Below are 25,649 nucleotides of genomic sequence, written 5' to 3'. Positions count from 1 at the left end.
TCAAGGCGGCGGACAACAATCAAACCAGCAGTCAGGATACCAAGCCTGGCAACAGCAACCATGGCAGCCCTTTCAGGGCAGAGAAAGAGCCAAGGGACAACCCTCGAGAGAGAGGGGGAGGAGCAAACTCCAAGTGTCTTGCCCACAACAAAAGACCCCCACACACCACCGGTGGGAGGCAGAGTAGCGTATCACCTACTTCAACGGAAAAATATCACCACAGGCAGTTTCATTTTAAACGTGGCACGTCACAGCTATTGTATGGAACTAACAAACAAACCCCCATCAAATCCACCAAGAAAGCAGAAGGTCCAAGGAACAGAACTTTTACAATTGAGACAAGAAATAATGGAGCTCTTACAAGAACAAGCAGTAGAGAAGCACTTCAAAGGAAACTATTCACCTTACTTCTTGGTACCAAAGCAAGATCTCACGCTAAGACCCATCTTAGACCTCAGATTCATAAACAAATTCATTTGCACGCAGCATTTCAAAATGTCAACACTACAGGAAGTAATCCAACATCTGGAAAAAGGGGATTTTATGGCAACAATAGATCTAAAGGACGCCTATCTACACATCCCCATTGTGAGAAAGAGCCCTCTTTCTGCATGATTGACCCCACTTTTTGCTGAATTGCTGAAGTACTTTGACTCCTGTGAACACCGGATTTGTTCATCTCCAACCTCTGGCCTTAGCCAGAAACCACAAATCCACACCACTCTGCACCCGCCAGCCAAGACCTGAGCTCTAGTGAGCAAACACCACGAGGAAGTCACCCCGGCAATCCTGACCTGAGATCCGGTGACCCCTGACCTGCCTCAAGCCTCCTGCCAACGCCTGCAGTCTAAATCGAGAAGGCCCCCCTAACCGCAACCAGGAGCTGGTAAGAAGATCCAACCCCAAAAGGCACCCCTGCACCCAACGACCCACGTACTTGTGTGCCCAAACCGATGGTGCCTAACCAATGTCCAACTTACCTCTTGAAGTGGTGGTTGCACCCATAAGACCTTCGTCCCCAAGCCTGCAGTGTTTTTGCAAACTGGAGGTTCTCCATTGAAAACAGGGCGCCCGACGTCGAAACAGCCCCCTGCACCCGGCCGCCCTAGTGCCATTGAAGGTTCACCTTTGGTGCTAATTTGCTTCCCCATTTGCCCTGAGCTGAAGTCCAGGAGCTTTGCTCCCACAACCAAGTGGCCTGCTTGCCAGCAGCCACCAACCCGAGGCCCCCTATCCCCATTGGATAACATTGGGCCTCATCACTCTGCACCCAGCCGCCCTAGTGCCACTGAGTGTAACTAGAGTGCATCCTTGACCCTGGGGGACCCCTGAGTGCAACCCCAGAACCTCAACTCCCACTACCAAATACTTACCTCAAAACTGATAACACTATGTTCGAGGAATATGAGCTGCAGATTGTACACTGTGCATAGATTGCCATCTGGTGTTGGGCTTGGGTGTTTGCATGTTGTTTTTGTCTTCGAAGAAGTGTTGTAGTCACAAGACTGGTGACTCCTCCTTCGGTCGACAGTGCGCATGGGCATCGGCTCCATCGTTAGATTGTTTTTTCCCGCCATCGGGTCCGGATGTGACTTGCTGTGCTCCAGGTCTGTGTCGTTATCGAACCCCCTTTTGACGCGCAATCACAGTTAACAGACGATATTGTCTCGATCGTGTGCCTTTCAACGCGCACCCTCGACAACTTTCAAATAAACTTCGACGCCTACGGTCTTTGACGTGGACCGCTGGGCCTACCCGTGCTGGTAAAGATGGAAGTCGATGGAACGCACCCTTTAAGAAATGTCCCCAGTGTGGTACTAAATTCCCACACTCTGACCTGCATCCTGTCTGTAATCTGTGCCTCTCTCCAGAACATCGAGAGGACGATTGCGAGACTTGTCTATCCTTCAAATCCAATAACACCATCCGGGATCGTCTAGCTCGACGCCACGAGATGTCTCGAGGCACAGGTCCATTCCGGACATCTTCCACCCAAGTCATGATAGCCTTCCGGAGCCAGAACAGGAAGAACAGGTCCCAGACTCTGAAGCAGACGTCTCTGACGCCAAAGATATCATCCCGCTCAAAGGAACGTGAGTACCGAGACCCCTGCCCCTCCCAAGTCCATGACAAAGGCTCCTGTGACACCTTCGCCTCCGGGCTCAGGTCCACACCGTACAAAAACTTTGAGCACCCGCCGCCGAAGGACAAAGAAAAGCCTGCCGGCTGGAGCCAACACCCCGGTCCCGAAAAGTAATCTTCGGCACCGACAGCTCAGTCGTCCGAGATGCCGCGCCCTCCTCCGTCGGCACCGGATAAACATTCGGCACCAAAACCAACAAAAGATCCCTCGGCACCGAAGCAACCGGAAAAAATTTCGGCACCGAAGCAGCCGGATAAGGCACCGGCACCAAAGCAGCCGGATAAGACCTCGGCACCGAAGCACGCAGAAAAGACTTAAGGCACCAAAAACTTCGGAGCCGAAAACATTAAAGGACAAATCTCCCATAACTAAGCCTCCTAAACAAACGCCTCCGGAGCCGAAACAACCCGCACCGAAGGCCTTGGAACCAGGGAAAGCTTCTGTACCGGACACTGTCACTAAACAGCCAAGAACAGTTTCCAAGGAGAAATCTTCTACACCGAAGAAAACTATCGATTCCGAAGACCTTTTTTTCCCCAATCTGTAACAAACTACCATCTTAATTCACCCAAAGACTGGTCATGTAGTTACCAAGCTACCTACAAAGAGGAAACTAGAACATTTGCCACATGCTCCAGTTCCTCCAAAGAAATTACACATAGCTACTAATACTTTACCACCACCTTCACCTCGTCCACAAATTAACCCTAATTTACTCATTTCTCCAGCACAGTCTCCACAACCAGAGGATAGTGACAATGCACAGGAGGATGGGCAAGAAGATGAAGACATAGTACCATTAGACACTGAGGATCCTGATGACCCACCACAGGATCCAGACCCATGGCATGACTAGAATACTGATCCTGATCTAACTAATGATCCGGATTTCTATCCCTCAAAACCATCTCCGCCAGATGACCATGTGGGTTTTGCTCAACTAATCAATAGGGCTGCAACATACCATGGAGTCAAACTACTCTCAGATCCTAGAGAAGAGTAATTTCTGCTAGAGACCTTTGATCAACCACAGAAATCTACTCCTGTCTTGCCCATGCTAAAAGGTCTTCTTAGACACGCTCCTGAGGTGTTCAAGACCCAGTTAGAGCTCGGGTTCTTAACCCCAGGATAGATTTTTAAAAAAGTACAAGGCAGCTCCCACTGACCCCATATACATCAATGGTCAAATTCCTTTAGATTCACTGGTTGTAGCCAATGCACGTAAGAGGGCAAACTCTCTGGGGTCAGGTGACACACCACCTCCTGACAAAGAATCTAAATTATTAGAAGCATCAGGCAAACGTATGGCGTTTCAAGCCGCAAACTCCTGGAAAATAGCCAACACACAAGCCCTTCTGGCAAGATATGATAGGGCCCATTAGGATGAGCTGGAAAAGCTCATTCAACACCTACCTCAACAATATAAGGACAAAGCCAATGACCCTATACGGGAAGGCAAACTAATAACTAATACATCCATCAAATGCGCGCTCGACGCAGCAGACACTGCGTCCCGCGCAGTAAATACCAGTGTATTGCTACGCAGACACGCCTGGCTCAGGGTATCTGGTTTTAAATAAGAGGTACAAAATACCATCCTTAATCAGCCCTTTGACCAGGAGCACCTCTTTGGCCCTGCAGTGGACACATCTTTAGAAAAGATAAAAAAGGACACTGCCAAGTCTATAGGAGCCCTACAGTCACCCTCTACTAGAGGCTCCTTTTGCCGTTCCTTCTATAGAGCAGGCTCCAAGACAAATAACACCAGAACACCTGTCCTCATCCTACAAAAGTCCCAACCAGGGCTCCATTTCCAGAGGATACACTAGAGGAGGTTACAGGGGGAACAACAACAAGGGTAGAGGCAGGGGTAACAACACCCGCAACTCCCCTAATACCAAACAGTGAATTCCCTGCGCTTCCCCCCCAATCATCTCACTCCTGTCGGGGTCGCCTCTCACAGTTCCTACCTGTCTGGAATTCCATCACAACAGACAAGTGGGTAAGACAAATTATCCAGTATGGTTATTGCCTGAAACTCACTTCTACTCCTCCCAACATTCGTCCCAAACAGCGTCCAATGTCATCAGAACACCTGACGCTCCTCAAACAGTTGGTTCTAGCAATGTTACAAAAACATGCAATAGAGCCAGTTCCCTTGCCTCATCAAGGGACAGGGGTCTATTCCCTCTATTTTCTAATCCCAAAAAAGGACGGCTCTCTCAGGCCAATACTGGACCTCAGACCGCTCAACTTTTACATCCAATCAGACCACTTCCACATGATCACTTTACAACAAGTGCTTCCACTACTACAGCAAGGCGACTTTCTCTCCACTCTAGATCTAAAGGACGCCTACTTCCACATTCCCATTCATCCCGCTCACAGGAAATATCTCAGATTTGTGGTAGATGGTCAACACTACCAGTTCAAAGTCCTCCCATTCGGAGCCACCACAGCACCCAGAGTTTTCACCAAGGGCCTTGCAGGGGTTGCAGCCCATTTGAGAAGACAGCAGATTCATGTCTTCCCTTACCTGGACGATTGGCTCATAAAAGCAAAATCCCACAACAGCTGTGTTCAACACACACTCCGTACAATACAATTGCTTCACAGTCTGGGATTCACAATAAATCTGGGCAAATCCCATCTCCAACCGTCCAGAATACAACAATATCTAGGAGCTACAGTAAATACTTCCACAGCCCTAGCATATGCCAATCCAGTCGGGATAAGTGCTATTCAAACGCTAGTTCAAAGATTTTAGCCACAGCACTCACAACCAGCACGAGTGTTCATGCACCGAATAGGGATGATGGCCTCTTGCATTTTTCTCGATCCTCATGCAAGACTTCAAATGCATCCATTACAAGAGTGTTTAGCACGTCAATGGAACCAGGCTCAAGGTCAGCTAACAGATCTGGTGTTGGTAGACGACCGCACCCATCGCTCTCTGCAGTAGTGGACCACACAAAATCTTTCCAAAGGGCGGTCGTTCCTCGAGCCAGTCCCACAGATAGTGCTAACAACAGACGCATCGCTCACCGGCTGTGGAGCACATCTTCAAACCCATACCATTCAAGGTGTCTGGACCCCCCCCCCCCCCAACAAAAACAATTTCACATCAACTACCTGGAATTGTTAGCAATCTTCCTAGCGTTGAAATCTTTTCAACTGCACCTGCTAGGCAAAGCTGTCCTGATCCTTACAGACAACATGACAGCAATGTATTACATACAGAAGCAACGGGGGACACACTCCCTACAGTTATCATACCTAGCGCAGAGCATGTGGAGATGGGCCATTCCGCAAAAGATATATCTCCTTGCAGAACATCCTCTGGGGGTACACAATCAGATTGCGGGTCTGCTCAGCTTCCAGGCACAACAGATACACAAATGGCAAATTCATCCTCAAGATCTTCTTCCATTCTTTCGCATGTGGGGACACCCAGAAATAGATCTGTTCGCCACACACCAAAACGCAAAATGCCCAAGCTTCGCATCCAGTTATCCACACCCATTGTCCAAAGGCAATGCGCTATGGATGCATTGGTCAGGCAACTTTGCTTACGCTTTTCCGCCGCTCCCACTCCTTCCGTTAGTGGTGAGGAAACTCAAACAACATTCCCTCACAATGATCCTAGTTGCTCCAACATGGGCAAGACAACCATGGCTCACAACTCTATTGGATCTATCAGTAGTACCACATCAAAAGCTTCACCTCTCACCCAAGCTTCTTACTCAGAACCATGGAGAGATAAGGCACCCAGATCCCAATCAACTCAACCTTGCGATCGGGCTCCTGAAATCTTAGAGTTTGGCTTCCTTAATCTCCCGCCAGACTGTATGAACATTATCAAAGAAGCTAGATGCCCTACCACAAGGGCATGCTATGCAGCAAAATGGAAGAGAATCATCATTTATTGCACGCACAACAATATCAACCCACTAGATGCTTCCATTCAGAACATCATCTGTTACCTCTTGCATCTACAACAATGTAACCTAGCATATACATCTATAAGGTTGCATCTAGCCGCCATAGCAGCCTACCTACAAAAAAGACAACATTTGTCCTTGTTTAGAGTTCCTGCTATCAAATCTTTTATGGAAGGAATTAAAAGAATAATTCCACCAAGACCCCCACCCTTTCCAGTGTGAAACCCTTATTAGTCCTTACCCGACTGATGGGTCCTCCCTTTGAACCTCTCCACAAATGTGAACTACAGTTCCTCACTTGGAAAGTAGCCTTTTTGGGTGCTATCCCATCGCTCAGAAGAGTGAGTGAACTCCAGGCATTAACCATACAAGAACCATATTTACAAATCCATCATAATAAAGTGGTTCTTAGAACAAACCCAATTTTTTTTACCCAAAGTAGTATCTGCCCTCCATCTCAACCAGTATTTTTTCCTCAACCAGACTCAGTGGCAGAAAGAGCTCACTCCACACACCTTAGATGTTAAAAGAGCAATACTCTACTACATTGAAAGAACAAAATACTTTTGGAAAACCAAACAACTTTTTGTGGCTTTCTTTCCACCTCATAAGGAAAATCCTATTTCCAAAACAGGAATTGCAAGGTGGATTGTAAAATGCATACAAATATGCTATACCAAAGCCAAGCGAACATTAACCATTCCCCTAGAGCTCATTCTACACGCAAACTAGGGGCTTCTATGGCATTCTTAGGGCACATTCCCCTAGTTGACATCTGCAAAGCAGCAACGTGGGCTACACCACACACCTTCAGAAGACACTATTGTGTAGATGTGCAGGCAAAATAACAAGCTAGTGTGGGCCAGGCTGTATTAAGGACACTTTTTCAAACCACTACAACAGATACAGGTAGTCACCGCTAAGGAGGTAACTTCTGTATAGTGTATGAAAAAGTATACATTCTGCAGCTCATATGCCTTGAACGGAAAATGCTACTTACCAGTATGCATCTGTTCAAGGCATGTAGAGCTGCAGATTCGCATACGCCCACCCGCCTCTCCAGATACCTCTATCTGTTCACTACACATGGATATCTCTTTCTACTTCTTACTACTCCATTGTAACCCTTCGTGGCAAAAACAATCTAAGGATGAAGTCGATGCCCATGCGCACTATTGTCCTAGGGAGGAGTCACCTACCTTGTGACCACAAAGACTTCTTCCAAGACAAAAACAAACTGCAAACATCCGAGCCCAACACCAGATGGCGATCTATGCAAAAGTATACAAATCTGCAGCTCTACATGCCAAGAACAGATGCATACTGGTAAGTAGCATTTTCCTTTCAAACACAAAATGTAAAATTCTCCTTCACTAAAAGATGCATCTTTAGATTCTGAGTTCAGGCATACTAAACTTTATTTTCTTACCCAATTCCCCGGGACAGTTCTGTTTATAAGAAATTATAAACAAACTTCCCATTCTGTCCTATGGGGACCAGGTAGCCTTGCAGTAGCGAAAAAGGAAATGGGCTGTAATTCGCTACCAGGACATGCCACACACAACAGGGCATGTCCTACCTTTCACATACACCGCGCCAGGCCCACAGGGGTACCTTGGGCCTACATTAGGGGTGGCGGACATGTAAGAAAAGGGAAGGTGGGGTACGGACAAGTGTGGGCACTTGCCAGTTGACATGGCGGTACCAGACCGCACACGGGCTCTGCGATGGCAGGCCCGAGTTACCTTTTACGGGCCATTCGTGTGGGTGCCACAATCCAGTGCTGCAGCCCATCAACGGCATTTGATTCACAGGCCCTGGCACACGCAGTGCACTTTACTAGGGACTGACACATGAATCAAACAGGCCAATCATGGAAACACCAATCCATAACACATTTTACCACAGGAGCACTTGCACTTTACCACTGATCAGCAGTAAGAAAAGTGCGCAGAAACACTACGGCAGCAAAAACAGAGTCAAAACCGGGAGGTCAGAAAGCAAAAAATCAGGGGAAACACGCCAAAAGATGCCAAGTCTAACACAGCGCCAGTCATCAAAAGATTCCTTGAGGAGTCCAATAGGAATTCACCACAAAGGAAGGCTCCAGCCCCAATGTGGAGCTTAAACACAGTCTTAACGCAGCTAATGTCAGGATCATTCGAGCCCATGCACAAAGCAGAACTCAAATACATCACCATAAAGACTGCTTTCTTAATAGCCATAACATCTCCACGACGAGTAAGCGAACTACAAGCGTTAACGTTTGAGCAACCGTACATGCAGGACAAGGTTATCCTAAGGACCAACCCTCAATTCCTATCTAAGGTAGTGAGCAAATTCCACATGAACCAAAGCATTCAGCTAGCAGTCTTCTTCAAAGACCCGCAAACACTACTAGAAAGAAGCCTTCATACCTTGGACTCAAGAAGGGCTTTACTATACTATCTACAGGAGACAAAATAATTCCGTAAAGGCAAACAATTGATCGTTTCTCGCTCAAGGCCCAACAAGGGAGCACCAGTGACAAAGGGGAGAATTGCACGTTGCATTGTAGAGGCAATTCAAGTAAGCTATGCCTCAGCAGGAACACACCCAAAAGCACACGCAACAAGGATAAAAGGGGCAACCCTGGCCTTCACGACCAATAGACACTATTTGCTGCGGCAACATGGGCATACCCACACACATTACCAAACATTACAGCGTGGATATACAGATGACTAAAGAAGCTCAAGTGGGACAAAAGGTACTTCAACACTTGTTCGCAAGGTCTTTCTCATCTTACCACAACCACCCCCAAGGAGGGGGAAACCACTACATATTCTGATGCACAGGATGTGAATCCAGGAAAGGATTCATGCTGCAAAACTAAACGGTTACTTACCAGTAGGAGTAGGTTTGCAGTTTGAGTTTTCTGGATTCACATGCGACCCACCCACCTCCCCTCAGAAGAGGAATGCTAACAGGTGGGTCAAACGATCATGTAAACCAAAGATCAAACGTTTAAAGACAACAGGATTTAAGACATAGCCTAGAGAAAAAATGAGAAAAAAGAATCTGAAGATGGCTACCACGCACAGGAACTTCTGGGGCGCAGTCTGACGTCACACCAGTGATGGACCTAGCACCAAATGGTGGTAAACGATGCCCCAAGCAATAAAAAACAAAAAAGAAAGACTATTCCGGACCCAACCACTAGATGGTGGACTAATGCACAGCATTTTTATCTAGAAAACTCTTCAAGCTGCAAAACTTCTCCTACTGGTACGTAGCCATTTTGTTTTTCTTCAAATAAGTCTTCAGAGTCACAAGACAAAGTGACTCTTCCTTGGTGATAATGTGCATGGGCTTCGATTTCATTGTTAGATTGTTTTCTTTCCACCGTCTGGTTTGGAGATCAGCACAAGTTAATGGGACAATTGGTATCCAAAAGGAAAGAAAGGATTGTCATCACGTGTATTTTGATCTATACAATCTGTTTTGTTGCTTCTTCGGGGCTAAGAAGATATATACTTGAATAATTCAATGTGACAGGTCAAAGTTCATGGTTCAAATTAAATATTCATCAAGCGTTTCTGAGATCTGTGAGCAGGATAGAATATTTTAAAAGAAGATGGTGTCTATACTAAGTGTTTCTACAACCTAAGGGGAGGGACGAGAGCGTGATTACGGTGGTCCACTCGGTGTGTCCATTTGAGTGAAACTTGAGTTGGCATTTACAATTCTTCCCTTTAGTGTATCACATGTCCCATGACCTTCAATTCTTGTCCAATAAACCCATGCAAAGAGACAGCTTTATGAAATACTTTTAAGTCTGGTATTAAATTGTGGACCTCAAAATTGTCAGATATATAATATCACGTCTGCGCTGGTCATTGAATGACAAGTTGTGATTCCCTTTGCACTTAGTGACATTCCAACTTTCATCAACTTCCGTGTATTGTTCGGTGCATGAGAAAGTGCATGTGACTCCCTACGTGCTGCTCTATGAATCTATAATCAAGGAGAATGGATCACTTGTACCTGTTACCAGGGTTCATGTGGTTCTTGCTGTCATTCGGTAAAAAAACCCTCTTTCACGTAAGGTAGGTCAGAGGGCGGTATATCTTGGTTCTCCGCCTTTTACTTAAATACGTGACACCATCATCATGGGGTTTCTTTCATGCTTCCTCCACCCGGAGGGAACCACTGGCATATAATGAGTCCACTGCACTGTTAGTCCAAGTGATCGGTCAACATGTTTCAGCCCCTAAGATGCCCCGAAGGGTCAGGGGGCTTTCGTCAGGACCTAGAATAGAGTTATGTGGGATGGAGATGGAAATTGTCCAAGACCAAAATTGGAGTTCAAGTTAAGTTTTGCTGAACCTCAGGTAAGGTAGTACCTTCGAAATCCTTAATTCAAGGCTTCGGCAGGGGACGGAGGTGCGAGGTTACTGCGGGTTCGGCAGTTTACATAACTTGTGCTGGCGCTGCCTTCCTGTTCACTCGGGAACTTAACTTGAACTCCAATTTTGGTTTTGGACACTTTCCATCTCCATCCCACATAACACTCTATTCTAGGTCCTGACGAAAGCCCTCCGACCCTTCGGGGGATCTTAGTGGCTGAAACATGTCGACCGATCACTTGGACTAACAGTGCAGTGGACTCATTATATGCCCAACTTTGCACACCATCGTTTTTTAGGTCTCGCTGAGACAGCGAAAGCTGTCTCTTTGAGACATTTTGTAAGTGGGCTTTCAAAAGTGCTACCCACATGGTTTTGCTGGCCTAGAGCTTGAGTGCACGATGGCGTGCACGTGCACAGCTGCTCCTTGCATTCCCCCCTCCCTTCTCACCCAGCCCTTTGATGCTCTGCTCGATTACTTTCACTTTCGCCGCTTTGATGTTTGATCGCAAACGCGATCACTTCCGCTTGGCATAGCCTGTACTATGTTTTTCTCTCTGGTCTCACATGTGCTATTCCCTCTCCATTTTTCTCTCTTTCCTCACACATGCCATTCCCTCTGTATTTGTGTCTCTTCCCTCACATGTACTCTTCCCTCTGCATTTTTTCTCTATGCTCTCACATGTGCTCTTCGCTCAGTATTTTTTTCTCTGCCCTCGCATGTGTTCTTCTCTCTATATTTTTCTCTCTGCTCTCACATGCTCTCTTCCCTCTATGTTTTTATCTCCGGTCTAACATGTGCCCTACCCTCTGTATTTTTCGCTTTGCTCTCACATGAGCTCTTCCCTCTCTATTTTTCTCTCCTCCCTCACATGGACTCTTCCCTCTGTATTTTTCTCTCTGCCCTCACGTGCTTTTCCCTCTGTATTTTTCTCTCTGCTGTCACATGTGCTCTTCCCTCTATATTTTTCTCTCTTCCCTCACATGTGCTCTTCTCTCTTTATTTGTCTATCTCCCCCGCCTGGAATGCGCTCCCCCGCCCCATTAAATCATCATAGACGCAGGATCCTCTGTGTCAGAGAGCCAATCAAGGCTTTAAGACACGAACATCGGCATCGGGAAACATCTGATTGTTGAATGTCTTTGAGAGGTGACATTCTTGATGTTAGCTTAGCAATGTTTAAAGTGAGGCTGCCTGTAAATTAGAGCATCGTTATGCGGTTAGTCACAACATGTTTTGAGGAAATGAGATTGCCTATGAACGTCAGTGAATAGTGGAACAAGTCTGAAAAGTGTTTAACTTCCGAAAAAGAAAATTTATTTTAAATGTTTGCAAACTGTGCACGTAGCATTACCCGTGCGGGGGGCCATCTGTCTCCTAGTCATGCGTTATGAGCCACTTTGCACTCAGTCTGTCATGGCTTGAGTGACAATTTTATGGACTTAGCAGACTCCTCACGTTTCATTACGCCACTAGCATGGCGCCCTTTACTGTGTTCACTAAGAGCCCTTCAAATCGTTACTGCTTCCATGTAGCAGGAGACATCACTCGCTAGAATGGAACACACGTGCAGAGACGTTTTAATGCATGGGCAAAGTGGGCTCTGGCCCTGGGCCCCAGCCTTTCAGGGGGCCCCCTGACAGAGTCAGCTCTGTTCTCCAGAGTTTTGCCCTAATGACCTTAAATATTTCTCAAACAGATTGTTTTAAATACTGTTTTCCTTTAATTTATTTTTATGTACCTGATGTGTGAGAGTCTAGTACAGCCATTTTCCAGAGAAATGTTTGTTTCATGCAATATACATAAAAGAATTTTCTTTAAGATCAAAACAAGGCCTTGCATATAAGAAATGGGAGGGCGTCACAGAGATTATTTGCAGTAATATTGGTGAGCTGCTGCTGTGTTACAATATTGAAAACACACATAACTATCCCTGAGTATTAGATGTAAACACATTTAGGACCTTATTTATGAGAAGTGACGCATCGCTGTGTGAAAACAGGAATGCGCCACTTCTTAGCGCGCCCTCCATGCAACATGATGGATGCGTCATATTTACTGTATGACGCATCCTGTCGCAAGGAGATACAGATACAGCAGTATTTCTGACGTATTTGTAGGCGCACAAGTGATGCATTGCTGGGGTATGTCTGAAAATAGACGCATCTCCAGTAATGTGTCCTTTCACATGGGGCAAGCCCCATGTGAAAGGCCCTGCATCAGTCTTACACCTGCTGTGAGGCAGGTGTAAGATATTGACACAATGGCGTCCTAGAAGTGGCGCACTGAGTTCTCAAAGATTTCAATGCGCCACTTCTACGAGGCTTTTTGCGGGGCAACACCCACCCTGCATACATTATACCTGGTGCAGGTATAATGTGGTGCAGGGGTTTACAAAGTGACGCATCTGCCTAGATGCGTCACTTTGTAAATAGGGCGCAACATGGCACATTTGTTTACGCTGACGGTGCGTCACAAAACATGACGCACTGGCGGCATAAAAGGCCCTTAGAATTTGAACGAGTGTTCCTTTGCACTATCAGGGACCTAATGAAATGAAATAGTGTATTTATCAAAGAGCGCAGCTACTCAGACTAGAGTGTCCTGGCACGTGACAGCGGGAGGAAAACGTGTATAAAGGTTCTTCCTGAAAGAGCGTAGGTCTGTGGGTAGTCTCAGAGACTCAGGGAGGCTATTCCACAATTTTGCGCCTAGAAAGCAGAGGGATCTGCCTCAAGTGCAGGCAGGGCATATTTTAGGCACGATGGCCAGGTTGGCATTGGAAGATCTTAGGAGTCTAGATGTTGTGCAGCGATTAACTCACTTATTTAGGTAGCCGGCTTCTAAGCCGTGGAAAGCTTTAAAGAAGATGGTCATCGCTTTGAAGTCGATCCGTTCTTTTATGCGGAGCCAGTGTAGAGACTTAAGAATAGGGTTCATACTAGATCTGGGTTTAGGTCTCAGGATGGTTCTGGCCGCCGCGTTTTGTACGACTTGTAGGCGCTGGATAAGGGATTTGGGAAGACCGAAGTACAAGCTGTTGACATAGTCAAGCTTTTATGTCACCAGAGCCTGCACCGCGATCTTCCTGCTCTCAAGCGGTAACAGTGGCAGGAATTTTTTTAGCATCCAGAGTATGCCAAAGTAGAAACAGAGGCGGGGGTTTTGGATGTATTTCACGAGTTCTATGAGACTTTATATAAAAGTGAAGAGTATGATATACAAGCTTGGGAGGCTCTCGCCCTGCGTTTTTGTGATAACAACTTAAATAAAGAAGAGTCTGATCTCCTCGAAACTCCTATAACTGTGGAGGAGATAGAGCGGGCCATTAATAGCTTGGCGGCGGGAAAGGCAGCTGGGCCGGATAAGCTCCCACTGGAAATATATAAAAGCTTCTTCGATTGTTTGAAATATGATATGCGGGCTACGCTCAGACAGGCACAGATAGGTTCCCCCCCTCGGTCATGGGATGAGGCGAGCATTATTGTCTTTAAAAAAAAGACAAACCGGCGGAGAATCCAGCCTCATATCGCCCTATATCTCTATTAAATACCGACAGTAAGATCTATTCGAAGATCCTCGCAACTCGGTTAGCCGAAGTTATAATCCCATTGGTATCCATCAGACAACATGGCTTTATCCCTCAGAGAGGGACGATTAACCATATCAATAGGGTGGTGACACTAATGGATATGGTTAATATCACGGGAGACGCCTTCAGCCTCATTTTACTTGATGCCGAAAAGGCTTTTGACCGGGTTGCATGGGGATTTTTGTGGGCAGTACTACAACGACGGGGGTTCCAGCCTAGCTTTATTCAAGCCATACAAGCGCTTTATTCCCAACCTATAGCAAGAATTTGTACTATGGGTTTAGAATCTAGCTGGGTGCATATCACTCGTGGAACAAGGCAGGGATGTCCCTGTTCCCCTTTGTTGTTTTCGTTATATATTGATCCATTTATAAAAATGCTGGAAGCCAGCAGTAGGATTGAACCGGTGATATTGCAACAAGAATATTATCGGGTACTGGCCTATGCAGATGACTTGGCCATTGTAAATCCTAATCCCTCTACTGCCTTGCCAGAAATAGAGTTTTTGGCGTCACAATTTGGAGCAGTCTCTGGTTATAAACTTAACGCTGCCAAGACTCAAATATTATGCGTTAATAAAACAACAAGCACGGATCAAAGGGTAATGAACGAAGTGACTTATTTAGGGATTAAATTGCGCGCCTGTCTAAAATCATTGGTTGAGGCTAATTGGTCATGTCTTTTAAGTGAAGTAAAGAAACAGCTAGACAGATGTGAATGTCTACATCTATCTATGGTTGGGCGCTGTAATGTCCTTAAAATGTTAATTCTACCTAAAATACTCTATTTCCTGAGAGCTGTTCCATTGGAGATATCTCGGGCCAATCTTGCGCGGTTACAATCTCTGTGTACCAGATTTGTATGGGCACAGGGGAAAGCGCGGAGAGCTCTGCGATTTATGATTTTACCGCGTAAACAAGGGGGTTGGGCTGTCCCTGATTTTACTCTTTATTACTTTGTATGTCCTTACAGCGTATGAATATTTTATTGACAGGGATAGAAGTGAGCAGCCCAGCAGAAGCTCCTTCTATTTTTCAAATGTTATTGGGCAGTGAAGCTAATAATCGCCTATTTCTCAATGTAGATATGAATTATTATAAGAGGACTCGGTTTAAGGTGTTGATAGCAGCTTTTAAGGTATGGAGGTCTGTCAAAAAATATTACAATATGGGGAAGATATCCGGATATACTCCCTTATCTGCTTTAGAACTTATCCCACTGATATTTGGGGATCGAATAGTTGATAAGTGGCGGGATAAAGGCGTTCAAAGAATTGGAGATCTATACTCTAATGGGGATTTGATATCTTTTGAAACGTTAGTGCAGAAATTTCAAATTCGTCGTTCTGATCTCTACAAATATCTTCAAATTCGGGACTATTTGTTTAAACATCACTGGAATATAGATACAAATCCAGTAATTGAAGCCGTGGGGAAGAATTCTCGTATTGGATATTTGTATTCGCTATTATTAAATACCTTGGGTAATGATTTAGAGATTCATAATTTAAAATGGGACTGTCGGCTGGGTCGGGTAGGGACCTGGATCGAAACCTCTATTGAAACGGCTGGGAGATTATTTTTGGCCGCTAATTTACGTGCACAACATTACAAAACCATTTTTAATTTATATTATACACCAGTTAAAATGCTTAATTGGGGTGGGGGTAATGATGGGAAATGTTTTCGTTGTGGGTCTGATGAGGCTGATATATTACATATTTTTTATTCGTGCACGTACTTAAACTGTTTCTTTGGCCAAATTGAGAAATTCTTGGAGGAGATATTGGGTGGAATGGTACGATTGTCCAATGCGCATGTATTGTTGGGGATAGATGAAGAAAACGGGAGGGATTCAGTGATGTGTAAACATAAGTATCTGATATTCATGGCTACTTCCGTAATAAGATTATGTATAGCCTCAATGTGGTTACAGAGGGATGCACCATCTTTTGAACTCTGGTGGGCTAGATTTTTGGCATCCTTTAACATTGAGTATAGTTTATACGCTTTGAAAGGCACGCGGAAAAAGAAACTTGGCCAGGAAATATGGGGACCAGTGGTGACTTATATGAGCCTGTAAATTTCAACCTTATGTGTAAAAATCTCCTGTTTAGTCTTGTAAATTTTGTTTCTGCTGCTGTGTATTAATTGGGAAACTTTACCGCTGACGTGTATACTTTGTTTGTCATAAGCGTGTTCTCCTTTGTTTATTGTTTTAATTTTATCTTTTCTCCTTTCTGTACGTTCATGGATTACCAATAAAATCATTTAAAAAAAAAAAAAAAAAAACAGAGTATGCCAAAGCAAGCGCCAGTTAGATTTTGGATTTGAAAGCGCATGGAGAGGGTCTTGTCTATGACAATTCCTAAGTTTTTGACTTTCTCCTTTTCCGTGGGCGGGGGCGGCGGATCTTTTGGCCACCAATTGCTCCTGTCAGGTGTTTCTGGATTACTAAAGAAAACAACTTCAGTTTTGTCTGGATTGCACTTCAGCTGATAGATTGTAAGCCAGTTAAAAACCTTTGTGAGGCAAGACCTAATCATTGCCCCGTCAAAGTCGGTTCCTTTTTCACACGTAAAAATCAGCTGAGTGTCATCAGCATAGGAAACAATTTTGGCGCCCTCTTCCTCTACCAGATATGCACGGGGATAGATATATAATAAAAAGGGTAGGACTGAGAATGGAGCCCTGAGGGACACCTACATTCATGGCCGGAACTGGGGATGAGAAAGGGGGGAGCCAGATGTCCTGATATCTATTTGCCAAGAAGGATGACATCCATGTTCAGGCAGTCCCCCCAGGCCAATGTTAGCAAGTCTCTCCAGGAGCCTCTCATGTGGGACCGTATCGAAGGCAGCCGACAGATCGAGCAGTATCAATACGTCCTTGCCTCCCTCGTCCAGCTTACCCTTGAGAAATTCAGTCACTTCCAGCAGAGAAGATTCCGTACTGTAGCTAGCCCTAAAACCGGATTGGGACTCATGAAGGAGCTTCCCATTTTCAATGTGTTTTTGGAGGGCCTTGTTGACATGCTTCTCTAATACTTTGGAGAGGGCCGGAAGAAGGGAGATTGGCCTGTAGTTGGCAGGGTCCTTCGGTGTGGCGTTAGCCTTTTTTAGCAGTGGAAGAATCTTAGCATTCTTCCATAATTTCAGCATGTTGTCTGAGGAGAGGGAAGCATTAAAGAGCTGATTTACCGTGGGGTTTATGGTGGGAGCTAATAGGTTTAGGATATTCGCTGGACATGGGACGGTAGGCGAGCCAGACTTAATGCTTTGGAGAAGGGTCAGTGACTCTTCAAGCTGAAACTCAGGGAAAGCTAGTAAAGATGGAGGATCCAAGAGGTGAAATTTGCTGTTAGAACTAAGGTAGAGGGTCAGTTCTTCCTCTGAGATGTTAGAGAAGGCTTGTTGGATCACGGACATCTTTTTGTGGAACATTTGAGCTATTTGCTTAGACCATTCTTCCTTGCATGGCCCTTCCTTTGTGCCGACTTTCGGGGAGGTAAAGGATTTGACCATGCTAAAGATTTCTTTACTCTTATTTTGGGCATTTTTGACCTTGGTTTGAAAGAAGTTTTTCTTGTCTGCCTTCACGAGAATGTAATTAGCTTTTAAGTTGTCTTTATACACCTTCCTGTCCTCAGGTAGATAGGATTTACGCAATTTCGTTCCATTTTTCTACAATCTCTTTAGCTAGATCTGAGGGAATCGTTAAATCATGGAGCTGGTGGGGGCGAACTCTTTGAGGAGCGCGAAACAACCAGTACCGCTGCATCAGTGTTGGTTCGGAGCCATGAATCTATTGAGAGGGCGTCCGAGTCGGGGCAGCCAGACAGCTCTGGTGAGGAATGACCGAGGGCGTCTGCGAACATCGGGATGGATATTTTATGGTACGTCCTGTAATTAGGGACCCTCTGCCCTGCGTTAGCCCGAGGGGCTGTGGCAGGGTTGGGAATGACGAATTTTAATAGGAGGTGGTCAGAACAGTTAATGGGAAGATGTAGGCTTACTGATATGTCAAAGTTGTGAAAGATTTGATCTAGGGTATGACCCATCTCATGGGTGGCCGAAGAAATAGATGGAAACATGTTGCAGGCCTGCAGAGTCTCCAACAAGGAAATTGTTTGAGGGTCTTTTCCATTGTCCATATGTATATTGAAATCTCCCAGAATAAGGCAGTTGTTGTATTTTAATGCCAGGGAGGTGGTGGCTGTATTAAGCGTACTAATAAAATTTTCAATGGCACTGGGAGGTCTGTAAATCAGAAAACCAGCTAAGCTATGATGGGGGGGATAAGGGACAGCGGAAGCCTAAGGACTCTGCACCCTCGATGTTTTCCATCAGGAAGAGCAGTCTAGTTTTTGATTGTAAATTTTGGTGACACCACCCCCTTCCCACTCGGCCGGTCCCTCCTAAGGATTTTATAACCTGTAGGGATTGCCGAGGTGATAGTAGGGTTGGAGGATTCAGACAGCCAGGTCTCAGTGAGAAATAAAAGATCAGGCTGTTCGTCTAATAGTAGGCCATAAATGTGTGGTTCATGCTTTTGCATAGAGCGACAATTTAAAAGGATGGCCTTTAAGTCCTCTGTTTTCTTATTGTTTTTACACTTATTGTTGCGTGGGAGGGTCTTGGGTGTGAGTTTCCTGGGCTGGAGGAGAGACAAGTTGCACTTATTGCATCAAAAGTCTACCTCCAGGCTCGGATCAGCCGCTGTACACTGACATAATGGTAGCCGCCTAAGGCTAAGCAGTTTTTCCCTATTGTAATATAGTGGAAGAAACTCACCGGAGGGGAACTGGGCAGCATGGCCGGCGCTGGACGCCTCCGGAACGCCTCCAGGAGCAGACGGGCTTGCCTTTGGTGTGCCTTCGGCACGCCCGCTGCGCGCGTCCGTTTGCATCGGGAATATATAGGCTAATACCAATGATGCAAACTGGATCGCTAACGCAGCTGAGGAAGTGGAAACTGAGTGGGCAGTAGTGTGTAGCCCGATAGTAGCCCCAGCCCTCCGCACAATCGGCGTATCAGCCGCGGCCGACCAGGACTGGAGGAAAAGCGAGATGCGAATCGAAGCAGCTAAGGAGGTGTAGGCAAGCAGAATCAAGTAAAGTGCAAGTGCGCGTAGGTAGGAGAAATTGTTAAAAAGCACAGAGTAATTAAGCCACTCATATACAATGTAAAAAATATTAAAAACATAGTAGCATGGCAGGAAACACTAAATCCTACCACTGTCAGCTGCGTGCGTCTGTTTGCATCGGGAATATATAGGCAAATGCCTATGATGAAAACTGGATCACTAACACAGCTGAGGAAGCGGAAACTGTGTGGGAAACAGGGGCTCAAATTGGAACATAAATTCAAAGTTGTTCTGAACAGGGTCCCCCAAAATATGTTTGGCCCAGGGCCCCCAAAATCCTTAAGATGTCCCTGCACACGTGTGTCCATTTGAGAGTCCCAGAATCCCCTCTGCCCCCAAAAATAGTAGGGAGGTGGGTTCCCTGCCAATTCATCTTTAATTATCAGTCAAATAGTAGCCCGTAGCATGGCGCAGAGGGCCTTTCTGCCTTTTATGCCCTCTGAAGGTTTAACGACTGAAGGTACTGGTAAGCCTCATTCACTAGTGCACATGAGCCATAGAAGAGGCCCCCTCGCCCTGCAGGTTTAGAAAAACACGGACCTGCCTTTTCCATAACTTTCCCCTCATTTCGAACCTTCATTAGAGTTGGCACTCGCAGTGTAAACGTAGTAAGTCAAGCTCATTTTCACAAGAAAAGTTAATGAAATGCATTAATCTTTATGTAATGTGTTTATCATTTTACTCGTATGGAGTGAAGTCGAGCCACCCTGTACTCCACCCACACATCTGTGGGCCAGGCAGCTCCACTTCCGCTCCTCACTGTTTACTTCCGGCTGGCTCCGGAGACCCGTCCCAAGCTCGGAGGTCGGATCCTGAGTTAGCTATTTCACTTCGGGCTGTTTTCATACTTGGAGACTCCTCTCTGTTGTTGACCAGTGATGTGCGCATTCCTTTTCGTTGCTGAACAAACAGAGCAGAGCATTCTGTTTCTGGAGTTGCTCATTTTATCACTTTAATGACAGCACGTTAATGGAAAGAATGCATGGTTTCTTTAATAAATGAACACTGTCATTTCCTTTCATTGTTGTATAAAACGACACAGATTACCTTTTTATAATTGAATACAAACTGTACGTTTACTTTACTTTGCTGGTTAAGACCATGCAGGTTTCTTTTTTAATGGCTGAGAAAGAGTACACATTTTTTGATGAGTTTAATTTTTGAAGTTTTACATAGCGTATACTCGACCCGAAGGTATCGGAGCGTTGTGTTTACATGAGCACCAGTTGCTTTAGTGAAAGACACATTTATTTTTAGGCACGGTAAAATTAAGTGATTTGCTCAGAATACGGGATGCTGAACCTCCCACCTAAACACCAACCCGGTTCCCCAGCTTCAAAGTCTGCTGCTCTAGCCGTTACACCACATCCTTTGTTGTCTAGATGATACAGCTATTGGCAAAGCCAATAGAGCCTCTGCAAAATCTATTGTTTTTTTCAATGTTGCACAGCAGCGCTGGCTGCTGTACAACATAGGTTAACATTTTAAAAAAAGCTATGATGTGGACAGCGATGACCGCGCCATAGTGGTTTTATATGTAACTTTAAGACATGCTGCACAGCATCTATCGCTGCTCTGTATCAAACCTAAAAACAATGATAAAAACAAGCATTGGCATAGCCAATAGGTCTCGCCTTTGGGACCTTATAAGTGTTTAGCCATGCAACGGTTGATGTTGTTGCACCAAGGATATTATGCTGCATAACTAAATACTTATAAGGTCCCAAAGGCGAAACCTATTGGCGATGCCAAAGCTTGTATTCTCTTCCCATGCTCCAGACTAAATAAAATAGGGTCTAGGCAACATGAGGAACCCTCTTTTTTAACAATTTGTCACTCTACACGAGCACCATTCACATTTTTATTCTCATTTCTGATCACTACTGTAATATCCAGTGGTTCCCTCCGGGTGGAGGAAGCATGAAAGAAACCCCATGATGATGCTGTCACGTATTTAAATAAAAGGCGGAGAACCAAGATATAACGCCCTTTGACCTGCCTTACGTGAATGAGGGTTTTTTTACCGAATGACGGAAAGAACCACATGAACCCAGGTAACAGGTACAAGTGATCCATTCTCCTTGATTATAGATAACCAGTTGGAAGCCGAATGGATCGTCGCTTCTTCTACCTCGCTCCACATTGATTTGAATACTGCTCTATGAATCTCCATGCTCTAATATTTACGACAACATTGTTATATCACTGTTTGAAACTAGTCCCTAAAAGAGCTGCTTTTTGAGTCGCGTCTGTGTTACAGTCCAAGGGCCCGCTTTAGATCTTGGCGGACGGGTCACTCCATGTGAACGGTGAAGGATATCCCGTCTGCTGAAATATAAATGCCATAGGATAGAATGGGATTTATATTTCAGCGGACGGGATATCCATCACCGTTGTGACAGAGTAACCCGTCCGCTGACCTCTAAATCAGGCCCCAAGTGTATTAAATGTGGATGCTGCGTGCAGGAGGTGGATGCTGCGTGCAGGAGGTGGATGCTGCGTGCAGGAGGTGGATGCTGCGTGCAGGAGGTGGATGCTGCGTGCAGGAGGTGGATGCTGCGTGCAGGAGGTGGATGCTGCGTGCAGGAGGTGGATGCTGCGTGCAGGAGGTGGATGCTGCGTGAAGGAGGTGGATGCTGCGTGAAGGAGGGGTATGCTGATGCGCAGACTGCATTCATGGGTTCTCCTTGTCATGTGTGTGATTGGTGGTGTTGTGTGGTTCCTATCCCGCTTCTCCCTGCTGTGAGAGGAGAGCAACATGAGTGGGTAGAGTGAGGCTGAAGGTGATCTTCGACCCCACCTGACTCCTCCTGTCAATGCACCCGCAGGTGGCGAAGACGAAGCAGAAGATCGAGGAGCAGAAGATGCAGGTCCAGGTAGTGGAGCGCACGCAGCAGATCCAGCTGCAGGAGCAGGAGATCACCCGCAAGGAGAAGGAGCTGGAGGCGCGCATCATGAAGCCGGCTGAGGCCGAACGCTTTCGGCTGGAGAAGCTGGCTGAAGCTGAGAGGTAGAGACGGGAGGGAGGAGAGGTGGGTGAGGGGAGGCATAGCCTCAGAACAGAAGATGGGCCAGGAGTTTGAATCAGAGGTAGGTCTTTGGGGCAGTGGTTTCCAACAAACCAAACTCGACTATGACAAATGTTTCAACTACTTTCTGCTGCATCCCCCACCCTTCCTTCAGAGCACAAATTCTTGAGCGGGCAGCCAACAAGCCGCTCCTTGCGCATCTTGACCATGCAGGCACCCCAGTCCACCTAGTCTATGATGTGCCTACTTCCCAGCACTGGCTTTGACCTGTCAGTTGCCTTTGACACCAGTGGCAAATTAGCTCCACTAGAAACTCTCTTGTCCCGTATGGGCCACTGCCATTACTACTCGATACCCATCATGGTGTGCTCAACCAGTTAGCGCAATCGACGTTAGTTCTGCCAGGGCACCAGTCCAACCTAGGCATCTTCCTTTCAACTCAGCCTCAACCAAGAAAGTGTCTTCATTAATGGTGGCTATGTTCTGGCTTAGGACCAGGCTTGGCTCAACAGCGTGAGCCTGCTTACCTCCTCATAGACACTAATAGCCTTTCACAAAGCCTGTCCATCAAACATCAAGTGAAGAGGAGCTCAGACAGATGATTTCAGTTTGGACTACTGTGAAACACCAAGCCTTTCATCACCACTCCAAAGCAACTTACGGCCCATGACCATGGCTGTCCTTTTCGCACCTTGACATGACCAACGCACTTCCAGCTAGCATTTCTGGAGCGTTGTTAGCATAAGGTGCCACCCAACACAATTGCACCATACTACAGGCAAAATCAACATTTCTAGATGCAGCTGCACCACCCACTGCACCATCCTTACAAGAATACAAATCATAGGTAAGCATGCAAAAGTAGGCCTTCTTATCTTCTACTCGGAACATTGAACTCTGGGCAGAGGTCGGGCAGACAAGATGGCCCCCATAATAGCAATAAAAGAAACACTGCTTTAAGAGAACCATGGGCAGTTTATTTGCACACATACACTATTACTCTCTCCCTTTTTTCTCTCCACCTTTCTCTTAGTCTCTCAGTATTGTATACGACACACTTGCATACTCTGGTAATTGGAAGAGAGAGTGCATTCTTGGAATGTAATCAATAATCATCCTCTACAGGCTGTTCTATAATCAGGAGATCAAGGAAGTGTATACTGCACACAAATAGCGAGGCCGTCCCAAGGACACTCATAGAAGGTGTGTGGTGATGTGACTCAAACACTGTCAACATTCTGTGATGTCATATGGAATACTAAGTCAGGATTCTGTGAATGTGTAAAGTAGCGGTTATGGGCTGTGTGCTGGAGGCGGTTAGCACGGCTCCCTTCTTCACCCAATAAATCCTCCTGCTCATCTACTCTACAATCTAGTCTACGCCTCGTTACTTCACTGGTGACAGAGACGGGATGCGAATCTACACGGAGATTACTGCAAAGCTTCACAACATGAAAATGAACCTTTCATGAAGCGAGATCTTTTCAGCTTCATGGGTCTTCCCTTGCCTCTCACTGTGTGATTCTGAGCAGAGATGTCACCGAGACTGTTTGCTTTGGACTGTACTTGAGTAGCCTTTGCGCTTTGCTCTTACCTCGAGGCACGTCTTTATATTTTGGGCTAATTAAGGGAGCCGTGCCTGCATTCATATTTTTCAGGGAGACACTTTAAACATTTTTTTTTTACTGTCGGAACAGTTTCGCGCTACATGGCAATGGACTTTAAGGCCAAACAAATGAGTATCATTTGAAATTGAGCAACGTGCGAGTTTTATTTGAATCTAAACAGCGCGCGCGCTCTCCCAGACTCAATACAAGAGAGTTTCCTACCTCGGGATGTGAGATTCCATTCCTTTTGAGTCCGCTGCGAGCAAACACTTCACTCGCTACGCTGACGCACACAGCATTCGTGCATCAACACGTTTGAAAGAGTCCAACCAGTCTCTTAAAACGCAACAACCCGCGCACTGCACTGATGCTCACAGCATTCGTGCTTAACATCGAGGAAGCATTTGTGTTGCCATAACAACAGGTCCTCTCTGCAAATAGACCACGGCGAAGATAAAACTCTGATCTCACGCAGCCAAGCAATTAACGCGCTGTTTCTTTCTACGCTGATACACACAGCCACTGTGTATCAACCAGGAAACTAAAAATTTTGGGCCTCATTTAATTTATCCATGTTGATACACACAGCTAGTTCAATTTTATAAGAAAACATAACATAAAATAATATACAGTAAACGCAGTAAAATTGTACAATCTTCAGACTCATTCATCTCTGCGTACAGGTGTCTTACAAGCAACAGTACTCTTTATTCAAAGATTCATTTGGAGAATTCTGTTCTGGAACCACAACATTTAAGTGTACAACTTCATGCTACACTGCCAATTTGTGGACAATTAATTTTTTTTATCATCTATCGTCAGGTATCCACAGTTTATCAATTTCTTTTTGTTATCATTTCTTCAGTTTTGATCACTCATATTTTTCAAAAATGCAGAGTGTCACATCACCAGCACCTTTTCTACAAGAACCGCGGGAGCCACAACTTGAATGGAAGTTATGGATCAGGTCGTTCAAGGCATATTTAGGTGCAATTGATGGTCAAAGATATAGACCAAAAAGGAAGAAAAATCTGATGTATTCTCATCTGGGTGTCGAAGGACAAAATGTTTTTGACCATCTTCCTCCTTTTGAGCCACCCGATGGTCAAGTTCCAGATGAATTTGAAACAGCTGGTTCGAGGCATATGAGCTGCAGATTACACACTTTTGCATAGATCGCCATCTGGTGTTGGGCCCGGATGTTTGCAGTTTGTTTTTCCTCTTGGAAAGTCTTTGGAAGTCACGAGGTCGGTGACTCCTCCTTTGGTTCGTATTGCGCATGGGCTTCGGCTCCATCCTCAGATTGTTTTTTTCCGCCATCGGGCTCGGATGTAATATTTGCGCTCCGGTTTCGAACTTTCCAGTTCAACGGTCGACGCAAAATCCTCGCTTATCGGTATTCTTCAGATACCAGATCTCCTCAATCATCGACACTTCTTCGATTCCAGTCGTCGACTGCGGCCTTCGGGCCTATCCCGACTCCGGTCTCGGCTGATGGAAAGAACTCCATTCAAGAAGTGCCCTCGATGTGGGTCCAAATTCCCCCACACCGATCTTCATGAGGTGTGCAACCTCTGCCTCTCCCCAGAACACGAGGCTCGAGACTGTCCCGCCTGCAAGTCTTTTAGATCCAAAAAGACTATTCGAGATCGAAGGGCCAGACGCAACATGGCGCACTCCTCGACCTCCGCTCCAGTCGACATCTTCGGGGACGACGTCGAAGCTCCGGGACAGCAGCACACCGAAGAAGAAGACGACCTCGTCAGTGCTTCCGAAGCCGACCACTCAGATGTGGAGGACATCA

The 25,649-nt window shown here is 45.8% G+C and overlaps 1 protein-coding gene across 2 annotated transcripts in view; it reads left to right on the top strand.

The window, feature by feature from the left end:
- LOC146869212 (flotillin-1-like) overlaps positions 1–25,649 on the top strand; it is a 164,062-nt gene that overhangs the window by 66,717 nt on the left and 71,696 nt on the right. For both annotated transcript variants that reach the window (XM_085643412.1, XM_085643441.1), the window contains exon 9: positions 22,038–22,219. In XM_085643412.1, coding sequence (XP_085499538.1) covers positions 22,038–22,219 — 182 coding nt within the window. The remainder of the gene's footprint in view (positions 1–22,037; positions 22,220–25,649) is intronic.

The sequence above is a fragment of the Triturus cristatus genome, chromosome 1_1 (genome assembly GCF_964204655.1).
Source record: "Triturus cristatus chromosome 1_1, aTriCri1.1, whole genome shotgun sequence".
Taxonomy (NCBI): domain Eukaryota; kingdom Metazoa; phylum Chordata; class Amphibia; order Caudata; family Salamandridae; genus Triturus; species Triturus cristatus.
The sequence above is the reverse complement of the archived record's forward strand: the minus strand, read 5'-3'. Positions and strand labels throughout refer to the sequence as shown.